Raw genomic sequence first — 24,176 nt, 5'->3', positions numbered from 1 at the left:
GGTCTCTGGGAGCTACATTTCATTGATGGCATAGTGAATTCACTGGCATACTGCCCTTGGTAGACCTGTGCTTTTCCAACAATGATCTAAAACCCACATCTGTTGCATTTCTGAAAGACTCAGCCGTATACCTATGGGGAATTCTGAAGAGAAAAGTTGTCATCACTCTCCATCCAGCATCCAGGCTCTAAAAGAGGTCATTCTTGGATGGAAAATGATAGATGTTGCAGTATGTCGCTAACTTGTTCATACCATGCCTAAAAGACTTTGTGCTATCCTTAAAAATCATGGAGGTCATACCAAATACTAGATGTAGTAGTTTTTGATGTGGGGTGTACTCATTATTGCAGCAACTAATTTGAGTAAAACTGAAGATTTTGTAATGAAAGTTATACAGTATATGAAAGTTATATTAACCTTTCATGTAATGAGTTCAAAAAATGTTCTATAAAACTCAGTATTTTCAAAATTTTTGAAATTGTTCTTATATTCAGGGGGATATTGATTAAAATCTTACTTTTCAAAGGGGGTGTACCCATTTATGCTAAGCACTGTGTGTGTGTGTGTGTGTGTGTGTGTGTGTGTGTGTGTGTGTGTGTGTGTAAATATATATGTATATATATTGATTCCCCTCTCTCTGTCTCACGCTCTCTGTATTTTATATATGCAGCGGGTGAAATAAGTATTGAACAAGTCACCAATTTTCTAAGTAAATATATTTCTAAAGGTGCTCTTGACATGAAATTCTCACCAGATGTCGATAACAACCCATCAAATCTACACAGGCAAAGAAATCAAGCTATAGATGTCCATTAATTAAATTATCTGTAATGATGAGAAATGACACAAGGAATAACGCACGCCGCTAGGTTCAGATAGGGCGAGACGGGTTTCATGAATTCTTTGGAAGCCTGGGGGAACTGTTACTCAGGGCGACCATAGGCTGCAGCTTCTCTCAGGCACACGATAGATTCAATTGCTGACCAGACACATCTGACAAGAGTCTTTTTCAACAGTTAACTGTTTAAAGCATGGCCAGTGCAATTCAGGGATATTACAGCAACAATCTTCATTACAGTACAGTCTGAGTTTCTTGAGCAACTGGCTCCAGTAACAATACAGTAGTTTCTTCACAAGGCACAGTATTACAGTCTCTTCAGTAGCCCGATTCAGCATAGATTAGATCTCTTAGCAGCGCACTAATATGCATACACAACCACAGGCTTTTCCTTCACAAAGACACAATAGTACACAGCATTCTTTATCCTGTCATGTCACACTCTTCCCTCCTTTTTGAATGTCGTCCTCGAAATTAGTCTTAATTGGTCAATTTGACCAATTCTGAGACAGTGGCGAAAGCTTAGTAACTATATATATTAATTTGTCATTGTCAAATTGGTATAACATTTATAAACATTGATAACCTATTCTTATGACCTTTTTCTTGTAGGACTCCTGTAAGAAATAAACAATTGTTTTAATTGTGTTAATCAGCATCTCTTTCGCTGGAGCTTTTTGTACATCTTCAACCAGCTCTCTCTCTCACTAGGCCAATTCAACTCTTTCCACCAGGTAACATTGTCAATACTGTCTCTCGGTGGTGAATTCCACTCAAGTGCGCTTACCTGGTCCATAGGCAGAGATACCTGTTTCCAATCGACAGTCCTTGGCACTTGACTCAGTTCACCAAGTGTCTCATACGTCAGCTTCTAGGGCCTTCTCACTTCTCGACTCGACATCCTCCTGGTGGGTTGTTCCTCGATTGCAGGAGTTTCTACTGCCGCACTCATTTCTCGTACTTCCTGGGATGATGTTGGAACTGCCTCTGTAAGTTCCTGTGCTTCTCTTGAATCGTCCGTTTCCACCTGGTTGGTAATTCTGCTACTCCTAAGTTCGATCGGTCTGTGTTGACCGGTGTTCGATCGTCAGATCTGGATTGGACTTCATCTGTATTCCTCAGTACAAACTCTGGTGCTTCGGGACTTGGTTCACTCTCCTGAGGATGGTACATCCCTCTCTTTGCCGGTCTGAGAAATAGAACAGCGTGCTCTTCTTAATACGAGCTCTCAAGGTCAGTATCTACCTCCAGAGCTTCTGCCGGTGGTAGTCCCTTAGTCGATCTCGGTCAATGGCGATCTGCTCCTGGGAAGTCTTGTGGTGGTGGGAGATAATGAGAGGTTAGTAGTAAATTCTGATGGACTACTCTCGTTTTCATGTCCCCCGTTTCCAATCGGATTTCATACACTGGATTATCATATTTCCTCTCCACGACCACATACACCTTGTCTTCCTAGTACAAACAAAGTTTTCCTGAACCACCTTTTTCAGGTACGTTCTTGACTAGTACCCGACTTCGTCCATGCAATAGGAAGAAAGGTGAGTAACCTGTTGCCTCACTTTTTTTACAGTTATAGGCATGTACCACTTTTGACAGGGAACTCTTCCAGTCTTTCTTCTCGTCAGCTGTTAAAGTGCGCAACATCGACAATAATGTCCGGCTAAAATGTTCCACTTGTCCATTACCCTCTAGGTGATAGGGCGTTGTGTGGGATCTCTGAATTCTACAGTACTTTCCTAGCTTGGCAAAGAGCTGGTTCTCAAATTCTCTTCCTTGGTCGTGGTGTGCCGCCCCTGCTAGCTGCAGACCTGTGACCGCTGCTGGTCACTGCCACGGTTGTGGCTAAGGATGCAGTGCTGCGCCATAGGATGAAACATAACCTCCTCCTCCACCTCCTCAGATGAGCTACTCAGCTGCGTGCCTCTGGGTTCACACCAAGTTGGATGTGCAACCTCGTCATCATTCAATGTGTTAGACCATTCCTCGCCCTCAGAATCACCCTCCTCTTCTTCTTGCCGTGACAGCACAGTACAGTGTTTCCCCCTGTGTGGAGAAGAATATCTGACCCAAACAATTTTAAGCTGAGATACAGTCTGCGAATGTTTGGAGTACACTTCTGATGCCCATGGTATAGAATGGGTGAACACAGTTCTACAGACTTGCCCATCTGTGGTTTGCTACAGTCAGTTGGGCACTTGGACAGTTGTGACACGGGGGGAAGCAAGGGTTATTGGGATGCCACCTCTGTGGACTTTACTGTGTGTGATGTTGAGGTGGAGGAAGAAGAGGAGAGGCCACTTGAAGCAGCGCTTGCCATCCACTGGAGCACTTGCTTTTTCTGGCCCTTATCAACAAGGCATTTCGCTGTGCGGCTGCCAAAGAAAGGGAGTGGAGTAGTCCGTCCAGTAACAGAAGTTGTCCGTTGTCGTTGGATAGGACACGACGACGTTGATTCACTAGTGCTTTCACTAACATTACCACCTACCCCACGTATACATTGAACACCAAGCCTATTCCCCCTTCCACCATGACCTCTTTTTCCCCACTCATGTTGTTCAGATACTATAGTAGGAGCACGCTATTCGCAAAACAAAATTTGATTTTTTTTCCTCTGCAACCGCTCGGCGCACACCTGAATTTCAGCGGCACTAGATGACAAGGTAAGATATGGCTTGCTGTTTAATGTTACTAGCCGAACAAAGTCTTTTTTTTTTTTACTGTGGATGACCCCTATATAACATAGGAGATTTTCTCCAAATTATTTCTAACTGAGATGTTTCTGCTGTATAACGTTAGGAACCGAAAAAAGTATTTTCTTTACTGTGGATGACGCCTGTATAACATAATAACATAGGAGATATTCTCCAAACTATTTCAAACCGAGATGTCCCTGCTGTATAATGTTAGGAACCAAAGTATTTTTTTACTGTGGATGAGTCCTGCATAACATAGGAGATATTCTCCAAACTATTTCAAACTCAGATCTAGCCTGCTGTATAACGTTAGCAACAGCAAAAAATAGATTTTTTTACTCTGCAGAAGCTCTAAATACAGCTGAATTTCACCGCCACTAAAGGACTAGGTGGCTTATAGCAGAGTGTAACATGTTTGCGACAGAGAAAAATATTTTTTGGACTCTGTCTAGCAACAGAAAAATTCTATTTTTTTACTCTGAAAACAGCTAAAGTTCACTGCCATTAACGTAGTAGCTGACGTATAGCAGAGTGTATGACGTTTGCCACACAAAAAAATCGTTTGTAGACTCTGCCTAGCAAGACAAAAAAACTTCTTTTTTACTTTGACAACAGCTGAGGTTCACCGCCACTAAAATAGTAGGTTGATTTTAGCAGACTGTATCACGTTTGCCACACAAAAAAAATCTTTGGTGGACTGTGGCTAGCAACAGAAAAAACATTTTTTTTACTCTGAAAACAGCTGAATTAAACCCACTAAATAAATGACAAACTGAGCTAACACCGTTTGCACATTAGCTCTGCACTCAGAAGCTCTGCACTGTCAAGGTCTGCAGATGGCTGAATTTCAACCCCACAAAAACAAAAATTGGCCTACAAGGGCTTTCTTTATCACATTAGCAAGTGCAAAAATAGATTGAAGGTCTGCATGGAGCACAGACAGTACAACTGGTGCACAACACTGTTCTATGCCATTGGCTCTTTTTGTCAGTAATTGCACAAAAACAAAAAAAGGGCTGCAATGTCGATTGAACAGGTACACAGAACAGGACTTATCTATACTATCTGACTTCCACAGAAGTGCCCATCTATCTAGCTAATATCTGTCATTACACAGGACAATACACACTGAGCAGCATCTATCTCCTTCAGTGGCATTAATAAAATGTCACTGAGGGAACATGGACATTTTTTATATGGAGAGGACATGTGATTTCAGCAGCCAATTGCAGAAGCCCTTGTGACTGGGACACTGTGGATGCTTCCTGCACTCTGGTTAGCTAGCCGCGCTTTCCTGACATAAAGTTACTGCCTACAGGAAAAAAAAAAGCATGCCACTGTTCTGACCTGTTCTGAGCTATCACCAGCCCCTCCACAAATCTGCCACGTCTCCCCGCTCATCATACACAAGCACTATGCTAGCAAAACTGTAAAAAAAGCTGTAGTGGGCCCGCAATCACGTAACCACGTAAATTCACTGAATGTTACCGATTTTCCCGAATTTAACAAATTTTGCTCGCCTTTCCGATCACGAATCCGAATGTGCCACATTCGTGTCAAACTTAAGTTTGGAGATCGGATCTCGAACATATTTGCTCATCACTAGTGATGACAGCTTCAAGAGACCTCCTTTATGGAAAAACTAGTCATGTGTATTGCTCAGGTGTGATTTTGGCCCATTCTTCCACACAAACACTCTTCACATTCTGAAGGCTCCTTCTATGAACTTGGAGCTTTAGTTCCTTTGATAAATTTTCCATTGGATTCCGGTCAGGTGATTGGCTGGGCCATTCTAGCAGCTTTATTTTCTTTCTCTGAAACCAAATGAGAGTTTTCTTGGTTGTGTGTTTGGGATCATTGTCTTGGTGAAATGTCAGTATATTTTTGACCCTTCCTTCAATTACATGAAGTTTGCCACTGCCGTATGCTGAAAAACAGCCCCATACTATAATGTTCCCACTTCCAAACTTCACTATTGGTATGATGTTTAAACATGATGTGTATTGTGGCATCCAAAGAGTTACATTTTTTTCGCATCTGACCAGACTACTATCTCCTAGTGTTTCACACACTTGTCTAAATGTTGTTGAGCAAACTTTAAACGCTCTTGCACATGCTGTTTTGTTCAACAATGGAGTCTTACGTGGTGAGTGTGCATACAGGCCATGGAGGTTGAGTTGCATTGTTTTCTTTGAAACAATTGTACCTGCTGATTCTAGGTCTTTCTGTAGCTCTCCACAGTTGGTCCTTAGCTCTTGGACAACACTTCTGATAATTCTTTTCATTCTTTTGTATGAAATCTTGCGAGGAGCAACTGGTTATGGCCAGTTTATGGTGAAATTCTGTTCTATCCACTTCCAGATTATCACCCCAACAGTTCTCACTGCAACCTTCAGTAGTTTAAAAATTCTTCTGTCAATGCCATCTGTATGTTTTGCAACAATAAGGTTGTGAAGGTCTCGAGACAGCTCACTGGTTTTAACCATCATGAGATGTTTCTTGTGTGGCACCTTGGTAATGAGACACCTTTTTATAGGCCATCAGTTGAACCAGATGTTGTTATTATTCATTAAGTGGCAGGATTGCTTTCTAATTTCTGATATGTCAGCTGATGTCATGACTTTCTAGGGCTTTTTGCACCTCTCTTTCTTCATGTGTTCAATACTTTTTTCTTTGTCATTTCTCATTATTACACATAACTTAATTTATGGACATCTATGGCTTGATTTCTTTGCCTGTGTGGATTCGATGGGTTGTTATCAACATCTGGTGAAAATGTCATGTCAATTGCACCTTTAGAAATATATTTACTTAGAAAACTGGTGATGTGTTCAATACTCATTTCACTATATATATTTCACTATATACTATATACTATATATATATATATATATTAATATATATATATATTAATGTATATAATTTTTTTTTACACATCTACATCTGTAATATTAATTAGTACTTTTTTCTATTTATAAAGATGTAAATTTAGAGAAAAAAGGAAACTGCAGAAGTGGATTAGGCTTAGAATATCCCAGTGGACATGTCATGGAGGAAATCTGGTACCCCAAAGCATGCACAATGAAAACCTTTCACACTATGGAGGAAATGAACACATGTATGAAAGGAAAGTTCTTTTACATGTTTGGAGATTCTACAATGCATCAGTGGATGACATATTTTGAAAACAAATTAAAAAGTAAGTATTCAAAAACAGAACACAACATAGACAAACATCGAGAAAGGATATGTTCACATCTATGCAGTTACAGTGGGTACGGAAAGTATTCAGACCCCTTTAAATTTTTCACTCTTTGTTTCATTGCAGCCTTTTGGTAAATTCTAAAAAGTTAATTTTTTTTCTCATTAAAGTACACTCTGCACCCCATCTCTACTGAAAAAAAACAGAAATGTAGTTTCCTGGATCAACGCCCTATCAAAGAATCTAGTATATATAGCCTGTAATATTCTACTTTTCAAGAAAGACATCCATGACCTTCTTAAATTCTAGTAGTGAATCACTCATTACAACATCATGCGGCAGAGAGTTCCATAGTCTCACTGCTCTTACAGTAAAGAATCCGCATCTGTGATTATGATTAAACCTTCTTTCCTCCAGACGTAGAAGATGCCCCCTTGTCCCCGTCTCTGGCCTCAGAGTAAAAAGATCAGTAGAAAGGTCTTTGTACTGTACCCTCATATATTTGTACATAGTAATAAGATCACCCCTAAGCCTTTGTTTTTCCACACTAAATAACCCCAAGTGTAATAACCTGTCTTGGTATTGCAGACCCCCCAGTCCTCTAATAACCTTGGTCGCTCTTCTCTGCACCCGCTCTAGTTCAGCTATGTCTTTCTTATACACCAGAGACCAGAACTGTACACAGTATTCTAAGTGTGGTCGCACTAGTGACTTGTATAGAAGTAAAATTATGTTCTCCTCATGAGCATGTATGCCTCTTTCAATGCATCCCATTATTTTATTTACCTTTGCAGCAGCAGCCTGACACTGGCCACCAAACGTGAGCTTGTCGTCCACCAATACACCCAGGTCTTTTTCAGTGACAGTTTTGCCCAGTGTTTTACAATTAAGCATATAATTATACATTTTATTTCCTCTGCCCAAGTGCATTACCTTACATTTATCCCCATTAAAGCTCATTTGCCATTTATCAGCCCAAGCTTCTAGTTTACATAGTTCCTCCTGTGATATAAAATTGTCCTCCTCTGTATTGATTACCCTGCAGAGTTTAGTGTCATCTGCAACTATTGAAATACTGCTCTGCATGCCCCCTACAAGGTCATTAATAAATATGTTAAAAAGAAGCGGGCCCAATACTGACCCCTGTGGTACCCCACTGTTAGCTGAAACCCAGTCTGAGTGTGTTCCATTAATAACCACCCTTTCTTTCCTATCACTGAGCCAGTTCTTAACCCACTTACATATATTTTCCCCTATCATCATTGTTCTCATTTTATGTATCAACCTTTTGTGTGGAACCGTATAAAAAAGCTTTTGAAAAGTCTATGTAACAAACCTGGCGGCGTCCTTGCATAGTGGTCCATCTCCCACTGTGCAAGAGCGCGCACTTGATCTCCAGTCCAGTCTGCTAGCCTGGCTTCCCTCCATGCTGTCTGCTTGCCTCTGTTTCTGCTGCTTAAGGGCGGCGCCCGATCACTTCCTGTTTCTTGTAGCTGCTGCAGGCACACCCCTTGTGCATCCTCAGCCTATTGCTGTCTGTCACCTGGTATTTAACCCAGCTCCTCCCTGGAATCCAGGCCTGAGCATTGTGTTCTGTCAGTTGGCTTCCAGTCACTGATGTGCCAGGTCCTGTCTATGCTTCCTGCCTTGTGGTATCAGTTCCCGTGTCTGAACTGTGTCCTGTCTGAACTATCTTTTAGCCTGTTGTCTTCTGCCTATCCAAGAGGCTGTATTTCCAGGCCAGTGTGAACACGCTCCTAGCCTGTTCTTTCCGCCTTCCAGGGGCCGCATACCTAGACCCGTTCCTGTATCTTGCCTGTTCCTGTCTGAACACGCTCCTAGCCTTTTCGTTCCGCCTTCTAGGGGCCGCATACCTAGACCCGCTCCTGTATCTTGCTGCTGTGTCTGTTCTTGTCTGAATACTCTCCTAGCCTGTTACTTGTTTTTCTCTATGTCCGTACCTTCCCTTTTCCTGCAGAATCTGATCCCGTATCTAACTCCTACTCGTTGTCCCTGTACTCCCGTTTGTGAGTTTAGAGTCCACTCGCTACTTCATTGCAAGTATCTTGTGTGTACCTGGTTCTGCCTTTCCCTTCCAGTTTGTTCCGTGTGAACAGAGCCCTGTTCCCTCTGCTCTGCTTTGCTCACCGCTCCTGCGATTTCCGCTCTGCTCTGCCTTGCTCACCGCTCCTGCAGTTTCCGCTCTGCTCTGACCCTTTGCTCGCTGCTCCGGCAGTCTCGCTCTGCTCTGACCCTTTGCTTGCTGCTCCGGCAGTCTCGCTCTGCTCTGACCCTTTGCTCGCTGCTCCGGCAGTCTCGCTCTGCTCTGACCCTTTGCTCGCTGCTCCGGCAGTCTCGCTCTGCTCTGACCCTTTGTTCGCTGCTCCGGCAGTCTCGCTCTGCTCTGACCCTTTGCTCGCTGCTCCGGCAGTCTCGCTCTGCTCTGACCCTTTGCTCGCTGCTCTGGCAGTCTCGCTCTGCTCTGACCCTTTGCTCGCTGCTCCGGCAGTCTCGCTCTGCTCTGACCCTTTGCTCGCTGCTCCGGCAGTCTCGCTCTGCTCTGACCCTTTGCTCACTGCTCCGGCAGTCTCGCTCTGCTCTGACCCTTTGCTCGCTGCTCCGGCAGTCTTGCTCTGCTCGGACCCTTTGCTCGCTGCTCCGGCAGTCTCGTCCTGCTCTGACCCTTTGCTCGCTGCTCCAGCAGTCTCGTCCTGCTCTGACCCTTTGCTCGCTGCTCCGGCAGTCTCGTCCTGCTCTGACCCTTTGCTCGCTGCTCCGGCAGTCTCGTCCTGCTCTGACCCTTTGCTCGCTGCTCCGGCAGTCTCGCTCTGCTCTGACCCTTTGCTCGCTGCTCCGGCAGTCTCGTCCTGCTCTGACCCTTTGCTCGCTGCTCCGGCAGTCTCGTCCTGCTCTTCTCTCGCTCACCGCTCCAGGCGGTCTCGTCTTGTTCTGCTCTTGCTCGCCGCCCTGGGCGGCCTCACTCTGCTGTGTTTGTCCACCGCATCTGCGGTTCTGTTCCTGAGTCCCAGTCTGTACTGGGTCCTATCCACTCTGTGTTCCAACCTGTCGTACCTGCCAGTACCTCCCTGCCTGCATACCAGTCGTGCTTACCAGCATCCGCCAGTCTGCATACCAGCCGTGTCTGCCTATACCCAGCAGTCTGTGTGCCAGCCTAACCTGCCTGTTCCTGTATTCCCCTGTGTGGATCAACAGCCGTGTCCGGGGTCTGTCCTGGAGTAGCACCTGGTCCCTCTGCTCGGTTCCTCCTTGGTGCACTGGCGTCGTATGCCGTCGTGCGACCCTGGTCAGATTGGGTGGATACTTAGTTACGCCCCTCCAGGCATTCACTCTCCGGCACGGTCCAGTGGAATCACTACATATACACGCACACGCCACTCAGCCCGGGCGTGTGCATTACAGTCTATATAAACAACATCCACTGCATTTCCTTGGTCCAGCCCGGAACTTACCTGTTCATAAAAGCTGATTAGATTAGTTTGACAGGAACGGTCCCTCGTAAACCCATGTTGATATTGAGTCATAAGGTTATTCTTCTTCAGATACTCTAGTATAGCATCTCTTAGGAAATCCTCCAGAATTTTACCCACAGTAGAGGTTAAGCTTGCTGGCCTATAATTTCCAAGTTCAGTTTTTGTCCCCTTTTTGAATATTGGCACCACATTTGCTATACGCCAGTCCTGTAGTACAGACCCTGTTATTATGGAATCTTTAAGATGACTTTATTTTATTCCTGCAGTACTCGCGGGTGTATCCCACCCGGGCCCGGGGATTTGTCAACTTTAGTGATTTTTAGACGCCGACGTACTTCCTGCTGGGTTAAGCAAGTGACATTTAATGGAGAATTTTTGTCATCACTAATCATGTTTTCTGTCATGCCATTTTCTTGAGTAAATACTGTTGAAAAAAAATCATTTAGCAAATTGTCTTTTTCCTCATCCACCATTTCACCCAGACTATTTTTAAGGGGGCCAACACTATCATTTTTTAGTTTTTTACTATTTATGTAGTTAAAGAATATTTTGGGATTATTTTTACTTTCTCTGGCAATGAGTCTCTCTGTCTCAATCTTTGCTGCCTTGATTTGGTTTTTACAGAATTTATTTAATTTTCTGTATTTATTTTATGCCTCATCACTACCTACTTGCTTTAGTTCTCTAAATGCTTTCTTTTTGTCACTTATTTGCTCCCCTTACAGCTCTATTTAGCCATAGTGGTTTCCTCCTTTTTCTCACATGTTTATTCCCATAAGGTATATATTGTGCACAGGTCCTATTCAGGATGCTAATAAATGTCTCCCATTTGCTTTGTGTAGTTTTATGTCTAAGGATATTGTACCAGTTTATTGCACTAAGATCATCTCTCAACTGTTGGAAATTTGCCTTCCTGAAATTTAGTGTCCTTGTAGCCCCTCTCTGATCACTATTACCCAAGTGACCCCCAAACTCAAATATTTGATATGCGGTCTGGCCTGTTGGTTCATATTAGGTCTATCAGTGCCCCCCTTCTTGTTGGGTCCTGAAGCAGTTGTGAAAGGTAATTGTCTCTCATAGTTGTCAAAAACTTATTCCCTTTGTTGGAACTACAAGTTTCTGTTCCCCAATGTTTTTCAAGGTAGTTGAAGTCCCCCATAATAATGACTTCTCCTTGAGTCGCTGCTTCATCTAGAGTAGAAGCACCCCTTTGAGCTAGTACAGCCATGAGTCTTCTTGGGAATGATGCAACAAGTTTTTCACACCTGGATTTGGGGATCCTCTGCCATTCTTCTTTGCAGATCCTCTCTAGTTCTGTTAGGTTGGATGGTGAAGGTTGGTGGACAGACATTTTCAGGTCTCTCCAGAGATGCTCAATTGGGTTTAGGTCAGGGCTCTGGCTGGGCCAGTCAAGAATGGTCAGAGTTGTTCTGAAGCCACTCCTTTGTTATTTTAGCTGTGTGCTTAGTGTCATTGTCTTATTGGAAGGTGCACCGTCGGCCAAGTCTGAGGTCCAGAGCACTCTGGAAGAGGTTTTCATCCAGGATATCGCTGTAATTGGCCGCATTCATGTTTCCTTCAATTGCAAGCAGTCGTCCTGTCCCTGCAGCTGAAAAAAACACCCATAGCATGATTCTGCCACCACCATGTTTCACTGTTGGGATTGTATTGGGCAGGTGATGAGCAGTGCCTGGTTTTCTCCACACATACCACTTAGAATTATCACCAAAAAGTTCTATCTTCGTCTCATCAGACCAGAGAATCTTATTTCTCATAGTCTTGGAGTCCTTCATGTGTTTTTGAGCAAACTCTATGTGAGCTTTCATATGTCTTGCACTGAGGAGAGGCTTCCGTCGGGCCACTCTGCCATAACGGCCCGACTGGTGGAAGGATGCAGTGATAGTTGACTTTGTAGAACTTTCTCCCATCTCCCTACTGCATCTCTGGAGCTCAGCCACAGTGATCTTGGGGTTCTTCTTTACCTCTCTCTCCAAGACTCTTCTCCCACGATTGCTCAGTTTGGCTGGACGACCAGGTCTAGGAAGACTTCTGGTGGTCCCAAACTTCTTCCATTTAAGGATTATGGAGGCCACTGTGCTCTTAGGAACCTTGAGTACTGCAGAAATTCTTTTGTAACCTTGGCCAGATCTGTGTCTTGCCACAATTCTGTTTCTGAGCTCCTTGGGCAGTTCCTTTTGAGCTCATGATTCTCATGTGGTCTGACATGCGCTGTGAGCTGTAAGGTCTTATATAGACAGGTGTGTGCCTTTCCAAATCAAGTCCTATCAGTTTAATGAAACACAGCTGGACTCCAATGAAGGAATAGAACCAGCTCAAGGAGGATCACAAGGAAGTAGACAGCTTGTGACTTAAATATGAGTGTCTGAGCAAAGGGTCTGAATACTTATGACCATGTGATATTTCAGTCAAGATGGGGTGTAGAGTGTACATTAATGAGAAAAAAATGAACTTTTTAGAATTTACCAAATGGCTGCAATGAAACAGAGTGAAAAATTTAAAGGGGTCTGAATACTTTCCGTACCCACTGTACTTCAATTTCTAACAAAAACTATAACCCTCTGCCAGACTCGATGCATAACAAAAACCAATGGTGTGAGACAGACCCTATTAATCCAAAAGGGCCTTGCAGATTCTGCCAAGGTGTCCGCTGCTTGCTGGTGCCAAAAGATTATAAGATTTTTACATATGTGTACATAGAGAAACTAGGTAATAATTCTCTGTACAATGGCAATTAATTACATTGAGACACTAGTTTTCCTGCTGACATGGCTGGGGGGAATTCACATACCCATTCTTTTCATTGCATAAACACAGTGATTAGGAGCATGAATGAATGATAAGGTGCTTCTAAGTAAACTAACTGTTTCTATCAGCCACATAGACTGGATCAGCAGGGCATATGCTCCACCACTAGTTCATTACCATTTTTCCAACTATGGTCTTGTAATGAGGTGGAACAGCAGATTTGGGACTCCTATTCTAGTGACTGTTGGGGATCTCAGAATTGGAGTTTGATAAATATACCAATTGTGGAAAACCTCCTTTAAACTGTACCTATTATTTTAGAAAAAAATTCCATGTAAGAATACCTCAAAAGGCTAAAACAGGGAATGTCCTGAAAAACATGCCCATTAACAGGGTTGTCTCAAGATGTAGATTCAGAAGCGCACAGTTGCTGGCTCCCAGCTTTCTGTTGTGTGTCTGGTGGCTGCACTGCTTGTCTGACCTGTGCACTCTCCTAGGCTACTAGTAGAGGCAACTTTGCCTTTGAAGCACAAGTAAAGTGCAGGGACATGAAGGATGGTCAAATCCCGTGAACCAGCCAGTTTGACAGCAGCAGGAGCAGGCTGTAAAGTATAGAGTCTGCTCACACTGTGCAAGCCTGTATTTGCCACTAAGCTCCAGAGGTCCGGCAGGGGAGCAGAGCAAAGGATCAAGAGTAGTGATGATCGAGCATGCTCACTACTGCTCGGTGCTCGCCCGAGCATCTCACTGCTCGAGATGCTGCAGCCATGTTGGTTGTGGCATTACAGTGATTAACTGGCCGCACAGTGTCATCTGGTCTATATCAGACCTGGCGCTGCCATGCTCATCACGGTCTTCTCCAGAATCAGGCAGTGTAGGGAGAGGTGCTGCTGAACTAGGGAGAGATTTGCTTGTTAGTTAGTGTAGTTATACCAGCATATATTATTCACATATCCATCTCAACTAACAGTCCTTCTGAGGACTAATCCAGCTGCATAGATGTAGCACCCTGAGGATTCGGCTGCTACAGGGGTATTGCACCTCAACCCAGAGGTGTGATATTCCACTCCCGGGTAAGGATGGAGTGTGGAACTGAGCTCGGTAGGCTGCATGCACTACACACATCCCATTTCCGAGGAACAGACCAACGGTACTCCCACTTAGAAATGTGCAGGTACGACCGAGTCTGTTCCTGGCTGGAGTGGGAGGGGGGTGGTACATCCCAAGTAGTGTAGGGGCAGATAGGGGGAGCAGCCTGGGTAAAGATAGGAGCTCATTGGGTGCTGGTCACCTGAGCTCACACATAGAGGGTGTATATAAGGTGGGCACCATCAGAGATCAGGGTCAGTCTGTGAGTCTTTGCAGAGAAGTCAGAGGAGGAAGAGGAGCAGAGAAGCCCCTGAGAGAGAGAGAGAGTGGAGCAGAGAAAGAAAGACCCAGAGGGGGAAACAGAAGAGAGGACTCTGAGAACCCAAATTCCATCCCCGGGTGAAGAGTCGGCATCAGGGTACCGGAACCCAAGCTGGTGGGGGCAAAAACACACCCCAGCCAGAGACCGGAGGCCGTGGGCAGCGTCTGCCACGGCCACCCACCACATCCACCACGAAGGCATACCACGTGGAGGGTCAGGGAACCCAAGGCCAAGGGTCACCCAACAGAAGGCCCGAGGGAGCTGGACCTGGGTGGATCAATAGTGGGGACGGCCAGAGAAAGGACAGAAGGAGAGCTCAGGGTCACGCTCCGGACTCGCTTGGGGGTTGGCTGGATCCAGGACCTGGTGGACGCAGCACGGCTCGGGAGGTCACTTGAAGCTGGAGTGACCGGAACATCAGCAGTGAGTAAATACCCTAAACTGCACAACCCGATTCTGTCTTCATTTAACACCTATGCTGCACCACCACAACCCCCATCCTCTGCACCTGACCCCCTGAGGCTATACCCCACCCGTTGGGGGTTATACCACCAAAAGCTGCACCTACACCATCAGCCTCAGCGGACCCTGCTGCAGCGGCGGCCATAGTGACCGCAATACAACGGGTGGCGTAGTCGACAATAAAGAACTTATAACATCTGTAGGACTGCCACATACAACTGAGTTTGACACCCTGGGCACGGACCGGGTCACAGCCACTCGGAAGACTACAACTCCCATCTGATCCGGCTCCGGATATTCCCCCTAAAGAATATGGCCCAGGGGGCGCGTCAACTTTGGCGTAGTCGGCAGGATTACGTGCCCGCAACACCCGGGTACTGCGTGCCTGAAGAAAAGAACGAGTTTACCTCAAAAAGAAGTCTCCTGCCGGTTCCGGAGGGTCCATGCCATCGGACTCCATCACAGGTCGATTCCAGCCGGTTGTCCGCCATTAACAGCGTTTTCCCGCCATCTGCAGAGTTTCCCGCCACTGGGAAGCGATTCCCGCCATTTCCAAAGGTTTCCCGCCTTGGAAGAGCAGACGCCATTATGGGCGTGCCAGAGGGTGGTGAGAGGCCGCCTCCCATCGTGGGCCAGGACCGAAAATGGCGCCAAAAGTGGAAACCGCCCCCACCAACAGAGACTGTGATGCTAGAGGTGTCTGTCAGCGTGAAAGAACTGCCCCTGGAGCTGACAATCACCAAGTGGCCCCGGGACCGCCCTCGATGTGGGAGGAGACGAAAGGAGAGAACAAAGATGGGTGCCGCCTGGAGCAGTCTAGAGCGAGCGCACCCGGAGGCAAGAAGCCGGGAGAAGAATATCGGAGGAGCTTACCCGGAGGTGGCGAGAAAGCAGAGCAGCACCGGCCCGTTGGCCAGGAGCCTGCTAGAAACAGAAGAGGGAGAGCAGAGCAGCACCGGCCCGCTGGCCAGGAGCCTGCTGGAAACAACTGTAGAAGAGCAGAGCAGCACCGACCCGTTGGTCAGGAGCCTGCTGGAAACAACGACCCCACTAGGCCTAGTGGAGGTCCTAGCACAGCTCCCCCGAGACCGGGAGTGTGCGCAGACCGCTCTGGAGGGCCTCGCAAGGAGGATGGCCCGGGTGCAGCAAGAGACGTTGGCGGAGTGGAGCCGTGAGATGGCCCAGCAGACCGAGACCTGTCAGCGGAGCACGCCACCCGAGACGAGGAAACAGACCGCCTCTGAGGATGGCGCGGGAGGATTGAAGGCCGGAGACGGCGCCGAGAAGGGAGCCGAACGAGTGGAGGCAGGTAAAGGGGACGTCTATACCCCAAACCGGGAAACCGCGTACCTGCCCCAGCTCCCCGTCGCAGAGCCCGAAGTCTATCCTGCCGTGCCTGTCGCTGCAACGTCACCGCCGCAGACTAGGCCTCAAACGGGAGCCGCGACCCCTGTGACGTCACACGCCTCGACCCCGAGCGTGACCAAGCAGGAAGTACCACCAGCCTGGTCGCAAGGCCTAGTACCCCCGGGCGCCGCAATACCAACAGCGCCCCCTACCTCCGCGGAGCCCCCGGCCTGGTCGCAGGGCCAAGTAGCCCAGGGCGCCGCCGTCCTTACGGTGCCCTTCACCTTCCAGATACCCCAGGCCTGGCCGCAAGGCCCGGGCAACCCGGGCGCTAAAACCACCGCGCCCATAAGACCTAAAGTGCCGCATCTGGGAGAGGACCTGTACGCCCAGCATACGTGCCCGGATGGGCAGCCATTTATTTGGCCACCGGAGTTCCACCATCCCCGACTCCGGAGAGAGAGACCCCTGGATGAACCCCTGATCCCGGCTCCAAAGCCCGTAAAGAGGATCTCGCCCCCGCTAGCAGAAGCGCAGTTCGAGTGGGACCCCACCGGAGAAGATCTCATGGGGTTCACTCAAGAGACTCGGGCAGCTGCAGCGGAGCGTGCTGAGTGCTGCCGCCAACAGCTCGAGGACTTTGAGAGGGAGCGGAGAGAGAGGCGGGTCCGGGAACAGCAAGCTCAAATAAGGAGCGCGGAGCAGAAGAGCCGGGCCAGGAGAGACCCCCGTGCAGCGCATAGTCCCCGCACCACCGGGACTGTGATAAAGTTTAATATGCAGCATGGGTGGGGCTTCATCCGAGACCACCGCACCCTAGGCGATGTCTTCGTGACCAGGAGAGACGTTGAGTCCCACCTACCGGAGGGACACAGAGGTCGTGACCTTTACATCGGGGACGAGGTCACCTTCACCCGGCACAAGTGTGCCAAAGGACCCTACGCCCTCCATGTGCATCGTCTGACGGAGGAAGAGCTGCGGTGTGAGGAGGAAGAACAAGAGGACCCGGACGGGTCTGAAACTAGAGTTAAAGGTAACCATAAAGCAAGAGCAGGAGGACGCCGTCGTTAAGTACAGCGAAGCAGGAGCTGTATATAGTTGCCCGTCGGGGCACCATAAACTGAAACTGTTACTGCTGCTAATATAGTCCCCGTTGGGACCAGCATGTGTGAACTGTTACCCGTTTAACCCCTAAATCCCACTGACCGAGGACTGAGAGCGGTCATTCCTCCCCAATACCTGGCCGAGGACTGAGAGCGGCCACTACCCCTGTATATAGTTGCGCGTCCTAAAGCGCCCCCTACCGGTTTTATAGGAAAACCATTTTTCTAAGAGACTGTCGCACTTTTCCCGGACACACGTTGCACAGTGTCCGGAGGAGGAACCAGAAAAAGAAGAGAGAATGTTTATATGAAAAGTTTTATATGATGTTTTATTATGTTTATATTTATGCAAAAAAATTTTGTATGTTTGTGGATGTTTTGTCTTACAGCCCGAGGACGTGCTGTGATTTACCAGGGGGGAATGTAGCACCCTGAGGATTCGGCTGCTACAGGGGTATTGCACCTCAACCCAGAGGTGTGATATTCCACTCCCGGGTAAGGATGGAGTGTGGAACTGAGCTCGGTAGGCTGCATGCACTACACACATCCCATTTCCGAGGAACAGACCAACGGTACTCCCACTTAGAAATGTGCAGGTACGACCGAGTCTGTTCCTGGCTGGAGTGGGAGGGGGGTGGTACATCCCAAGTAGTGTAGGGGCAGATAGGGGGAGCAGCCTGGGTAAAGATAGGAGCTCATTGGGTGCTGGTCACCTGAGCTCACACATAGAGTGTGTATATAAGGTGGGCACCATCAGAGATCAGGGTCAGTCTGTGAGTCTTTGCAGAGAAGTCAGAGGAGGAAGAGGAGCAGAGAAGCCCCTGAGAGAGAGAGAGAGTGGAGCAGAGAAAGAAAGACCCAGAGGGGGAAACAGAAGAGAGGACTCTGAGAACCCAAATTCCATCCCCGGGTGAAGAGTCGGCATCAGGGTACCGGAACCCAAGCTGGTGGGGGCAAAAACACACCCCAGCCAGAGACCGGAGGCCGTGGGCAGCGTCTGCCACGGCCACCCACCACATCCACCACGAAGGCATACCACGTGGAGGGTCAGGGAACCCAAGGCCAAGGGTCACCCAACAGAAGGCCCGAGGGAGCTGGACCTGGGTGGATCAATAGTGGGGACGGCCAGAGAAAGGACAGAAGAAGAGCTCAGGGTCACGCTCCGGACTCGCTTGGGGGTTGGCTGGATCCAGGACCTGGTGGACGCAGCACGGCTCGGGAGGTCACTTGAAGCTGGAGTGACCGGAACATCAGCAGTGAGTAAATACCCTAAACTGCACAACCCGATTCTGTCTTCATTTAACACCTATGCTGCACCACCACAACCCCCATCCTCTGCACCTGACCCCCTGAGGCTATACCCCACCCGTTGGGGGTTATACCACCAAAAGCTGCACCTACACCATCAGCCTCAGCGGACCCTGCTGCAGCGGTGGCCATAGTGACCGCAATACAACGGGTGGCGTAGTCGACAATAAAGAACTTATAACATCTATAGGACTGCCACATACAACTGAGTTTGACACCCTGGGCACGGACCGGGTCACAGCCACTCGGAAGACTACAACTCCCATCTGATCCGGCTCCGGATATTCCCCCTAAAGAATATGGCCCAGGGGGCGCGTCATAGATATCCGTGCTAGGCAGGCAGGCAGTGTATGTGGAAGACTGCAGTGCACATAGCAAGAGGGTCCATTCCAGTTCTGTCTGTTGCTGGTGCTTTTACAGATATTTCTAGAAATAGCCCCAGCTATCAGGGGCCAGAAATATATATTTTTTTTATCTTAACCCTGATTATTTGCTTAAAAAGCAATCCAGAGAACATTGTTTTTCTGCTCCATTTGCTTGTACTGCAGAATACAGCCAGATCCTTTCCATATTACAGCGTTAAAATCCATCTATTTAAAACTGTGGTTTGTCCGTCATACGGATCACATATAGGTGCGCTGAAAATTCTGCCATTTATGGCCTCCATTGAAATTTTGTTGCAGTGTGTTAGCGAAGTTATTGACACCAGTTCGCTGTTAAAAAATAGTTACCTACAGGCCAGCTATTTAAAACTGTGGTTTTCCATCACAAGGATCACATATCACTGCAGTTAAAATCAACCCATTTGTAGTGAACGTGGAATATATTGTCCTCCATTTAAAATGGGCAAGGGACGGGGAAGTGGACGTGATGATGATGGTGCATGCAGAGGCCGAGGCCGTGTGGTAGCTGAAATTGTGCCACGACAAACACCCACATCTTCTTGCTCAACCTTCCTGTCTCAATTAATAGGGGACCGCAGAACACCACTATTGAACACAGAGCAGTGTGAAAAGGTTATTGGTTGGATAGCAGATAATGCTTCCGGTCACTTAGGAACCACCACCCTGTCTTCCACACGGTCAAGTCTCAGTAGCCGTGAATCTGGACCGCATATTCCTCACCCTGATCCTCCTTCCTCCCACCATGCCGAGTGCCTGGAGACAACTGATCCCACACTTGGACACTCTGAAGAGCTGTTCACTTTTCCATTTAGAGATTCGGGTCTCTTGCCCGTTCCACTTGAAGTGGGGCAAGAAGAGATTGCATGTAGCGATGCCCAAATATTTGAGCAGCCACGGTCACACGAAGACGGACGGAAGAAAACTGTCGCAAGAGGTGGACGATGATGAGACACAATTGCCAGAAAGTCAGGAGGAGGACCAGGGTGCGGAAGTGGAAGACGGGGTGGTTGATGATATAGTAACTGACCCGACCTGGAAGGGGGATATACAGAGTGAGGACCAGCAGTACACAGGGGGAGGGAGGCGTAGAACCACAACAGGCAGGAAGAAGCAGTGTGGTGGCCGCAGACACAAGGCGGGCAACCATTCCCCGTAACATCAACACTATGGAAGTTGCCAGTACAACTGTTAGGTCTTCCCGAGTCTGGTTGTTTTTAAAGACTCTGCCGATAACCCCAAAAAGGCCATTTGCACCATCTGCCAGGCCAGCATCAGCAGAGGTAGAAAAACTACCAGCCTGACCACCACCAGCATGATCAGGCACATGGCAGCAAAGCACCCGACTAAGTGGACTGAACCTCAGGGTCCAGGAACAGTGTCTGAGGTTGGCACCATTGCATCTTCCGCTGTTGTGCGTGCAAGCCAATCCTCTGTAAATGGCGCATGCGAATATGCCTGCTGCCCTGCAATATTCATTGCACACTCTCAACTAGCATCACCATCAAGAAAGTCCACGTCCTTGTCCCAGCGCAGCGTTCAGTTGTCCCTACCCCAGTCCTTGGAATGCAAGCGCAAATACGCAGCCAACGCTCCACAGGCCACACTACTAAATTCACACATTTCACGACTGCTTGGGCTCGAAATGTTGCCTTTTAGGCTCATAGAGTTGGAAGCTTTCCACAGCCTCACGGCGGCGGCCGTCCCTCGGTACTCAGTCCCCAGCTGCCACTATTTCTCCCGATGTGCCGTCCCCGCTTTACAAGAACATGTGTCCCACAACCATAGCCGTGCCCTCAACAATGCAGTAACTGTGAAAGTCCACCTAACCACAGACACGTGGACAAGTGCTTGTGGGCAGGGATGGTACATCTCGCTGACGGCACACTGGGTTAACATAGTGGAAGCCGGGACCCAGTCAGAGCTTGGGGCGGAACACGTCCTCCTGATGCCGAGGATTGCGGGCCCTGGGTCAATCAGGGTTACCCCCACATTCTACATCTCCTGCAACTCCTCCCCCTCTTCTGCATCCATCTCCGAAATGACCACATCAAGTCGCAAGCTGGAAGCACTGCAGCACTGCCTCGGCCAAACGGCAACAGGCTGTGCTGAAGCTAATATGCTTAGGTGACAAACCACACAATGCTGAAGAGTTGTGGACAGCTCTGAAAGAGCAGGCAGATCTGTAGCTGAACCACTGAACCTACAGCCAGGCATGGTCGTGTGTGACAATGGCCGGAACCTGGTGGTGGCTCTGAGGCGAGGCGAGCTCACACACGTACCATGCCTGGCCCATGTGCTTAACCTCATGGTTCATCGGTTTCTCAAAACTTAACCAGATCTGCTTGTTAAAGTACGCCGTCTGTGTGCCCATTTTAGAAAGTCAGCTACAGCCTCCGCCGCCCTTGTCTTGTTTCATCAGTGTTTGCAGCTTCCGGCTCACTGACTGGTGTGTGATGTCCCGACATGTTGGAACTCTACATTGCAGATGTTGGGAATTTGTGAGCAGATGTTGACTGCCAGCATCAACAAGGCCGTCGGTATTCAGTTCAGACTACACACATAAGACCTCAGGAGTGGACATATGTACCATCCTCCAAAACTTTGAGGACTCCACCAAGATGGTGAGCGGCGATGACGCCATAATTAGCATCATCATCCCGCTTCTCTGTCTTCTGAAATGCTCTCTGCTCACAATCAAAGAGGATGCATTGCAGGCGGAGCACGATGAGATGGAGAAACGAACCATACAGGGCAATTACACACAGTCCAGCCTCATCTCATCCCAACAATGTCAAAGTTCTGGGACAGTTTTCTCATATACTCCCATCTTACAGGCCCTGAGGCACGGGGTACTCTCACGAGGAGTGCAAAGTTTTGGGAAGATGGTGAGGGAGTACCTTGCCGACCGTACTAACGTCCTCTGTGATTTCTCTGTGCCTTGTAATTACTGGGTATCCAAGCTGGACACGTGTAATGAACTGTCTCTCTACACCTTGGAGGTTCTGGCCTGCCGCTAGCGTTTTATCAGAGCAGGTTTTTAGTGCTGCCAGTAAAGTTATAACCGATAGGTGCATCCACCTGTCAACTGAAAATGCTGACAGTCTGACTCTCATAAACATGAACAAGGGATGGATTGAGCCCGACTTCTCAACACCACCGCATGATAGCTGTGTAACCTAAACTCAAAAACAGTGTCTTTTTTGGGAGGTCTAATTCTATTCCCATGCACCTCTGTCTTCACTAGTGTTGAGCCACCCCCGTAGTGTTCGAATTCGGTTCGTCGAACACCCGTGTGTTCGCCAAACTGTTCGTCGAACTGTTCGTCGAACTGTTCGTCGAACACCTTCGAACACCGTTAAAACCAATGGCAGGCAAACAAAAACACATAGAAACACATAGAAAACACCTTCAAAGGTGTCCAAAAGCTGACAAACTGCTCAGAAGACACAACTAACACATGGAAAAGTGACAAGTACATATAGTCATGCGAAAAGAAAAGAGGTGGAGGAGTAAAAGGAGGGGGAGACACAGATATAGGCATGTCATGCCCTTCTAAAATCCAAAAAGTGAGAAGCCGACACGTTCAGTCCGCTCCTGCCCGTGCCACCTCCGTGTCGCCGGGTTTGTGCCAGAGCCGTGGTGAACCCTGACGGCCAGCCCCCCTCTCCCAATACTGGTGCCTGTCCGCTGGTGGGTCGAGCGCGCCCCCCTGTGGTGGAGGCAGCTCTAAGCTTTATAATTTAAATTGTCTCTCTAATTTGAATAAATACACTTTAAATCCATTTACAAGGATCTATTGGAGGGCAAGTCTCATGCCAGCAGCCGCGTAATTCCAGCTCCAGTAGCGTCCACTAAAGCTGCTGCAGTTAAAAAGCTTTTATAAGGATCGAGCTCGGCTGTCCACCGCAAGGCATCCTACTGCCAGTCCGAGCCCCTATGCCTTGGGGTGCCTCCTGATGCTCTTCACTGAGTATCCCGTGGTCCCGAAGCATTTCCTTTGAAAAAATGAAGTGTCCAAACTACAGGTGGTGTAGCTTGCTTAACAGCCGGGATAATCCGCTGACTAGCAGACACTGCTACTAGGCACAAAGTATTTCCTGGGCTAGATGCAGTTAAAAATTTGTAATTAGATACTCTCGTTGGATGCTGAGAAAGCATTCCATAGAGTCTCCTGGCACGCCATATATGATTCTCTTAAAAAGCTTGGGGTAGGGGTCTAGGGGACCCTTTTATAGCCAAAATCACGGCCCTGTATCGCAATACGTCACCTAGGCTGAAGATAAATGGAACTGTAGCACCCTGAGGGCTCGGTTGCTACAGAGGTATTGCACCTCACCCAGAGGTGTGATATCTCACTCTCAGGTAAGGATGTAGTGTGGATCAGGACCCGACACCTGCATGCATTACACCACATTGCCGTGGGGCAGGGCGACCAATATGCCCCTGAGATGGGCACGACAGTCCCTGTCCCTGGCTGGAGTGGGGGGAGGGAACACTGAGGAAGGGGAACCCTGTAGTGCAGGAGCAGGGAGGAAGCAGTTCCTGGGTGCATTGAGAAGGGAGTATAAAAGGTGGGCACCATCTTAGTTCAGTGCAGAGAAGTCTGAGCAGAAGTGGCAGGGAGCAGGGGCTCTGCATGAGCTCTGCTCCGGAGGCGGGCCTAGTAACAGAGGCCCAGGCCTGGAAGAGGGAGAAGGAAGGAAGAGGAGCGGAGAAGGCTCCAGGAACGAAGGGATCTCAGGGGTGCGGACGGGCGAGTCGCCACCGCACGCCCGAATCCACCTGCGTGGAGGGGTCAGGCCAAAGGGGGAGACCGGTCCCCGAAACTAGTGGAGGCACGAAACGACCCTCAGCTAGAAACAGGAGGCTGTGACATTTTATGTGGCGCAGCCCCTCGCTACACCCACTAGGAAGGCACCACATAGGGTCAGGGAAACTGGCGCCAAGTTTACCAAGAGGAGGCCCGAGGCAGCCGGACAGAAGGGTTGGTAAGAAAGGCCAGACAAAGGACACACAAAGGGGGTGCTGTGAAGCACTCCAAAGTTATCTGGGAGTTGTCTGAGCCCCTCACCTGGTGAGCACAGTACGACGTGGGCAGTCGTTACCTGCAGACGTGGTCTGGATAATAAGAACTGTGAGTAAAGGCCCTGG

At 48.2% G+C, this 24,176-nt stretch overlaps 1 protein-coding gene across 2 annotated transcripts in view; it reads left to right on the top strand.

Moving 5' to 3' along the window:
- The window catches only part of LOC141172417 (NXPE family member 2-like), a 348,707-nt gene that overhangs the window by 191,685 nt on the left and 132,846 nt on the right, over positions 1 to 24,176 (top strand). For both annotated transcript variants that reach the window (XM_073656625.1, XM_073656624.1), the window contains exon 5: positions 6,512 to 6,730. In XM_073656625.1, the coding sequence (XP_073512726.1) occupies positions 6,512 to 6,730 (219 nt within the window). The remainder of the gene's footprint in view (positions 1 to 6,511; positions 6,731 to 24,176) is intronic.

The sequence above is a fragment of the Phyllobates terribilis genome, unplaced genomic scaffold (genome assembly GCF_046119375.1).
Source record: "Phyllobates terribilis strain yellow unplaced genomic scaffold, ASM4611937v1 Scaffold_12__6_contigs__length_324123572, whole genome shotgun sequence".
Taxonomy (NCBI): domain Eukaryota; kingdom Metazoa; phylum Chordata; class Amphibia; order Anura; family Dendrobatidae; genus Phyllobates; species Phyllobates terribilis.
This window is presented reverse-complemented; position numbering and strand designations above follow the sequence as displayed.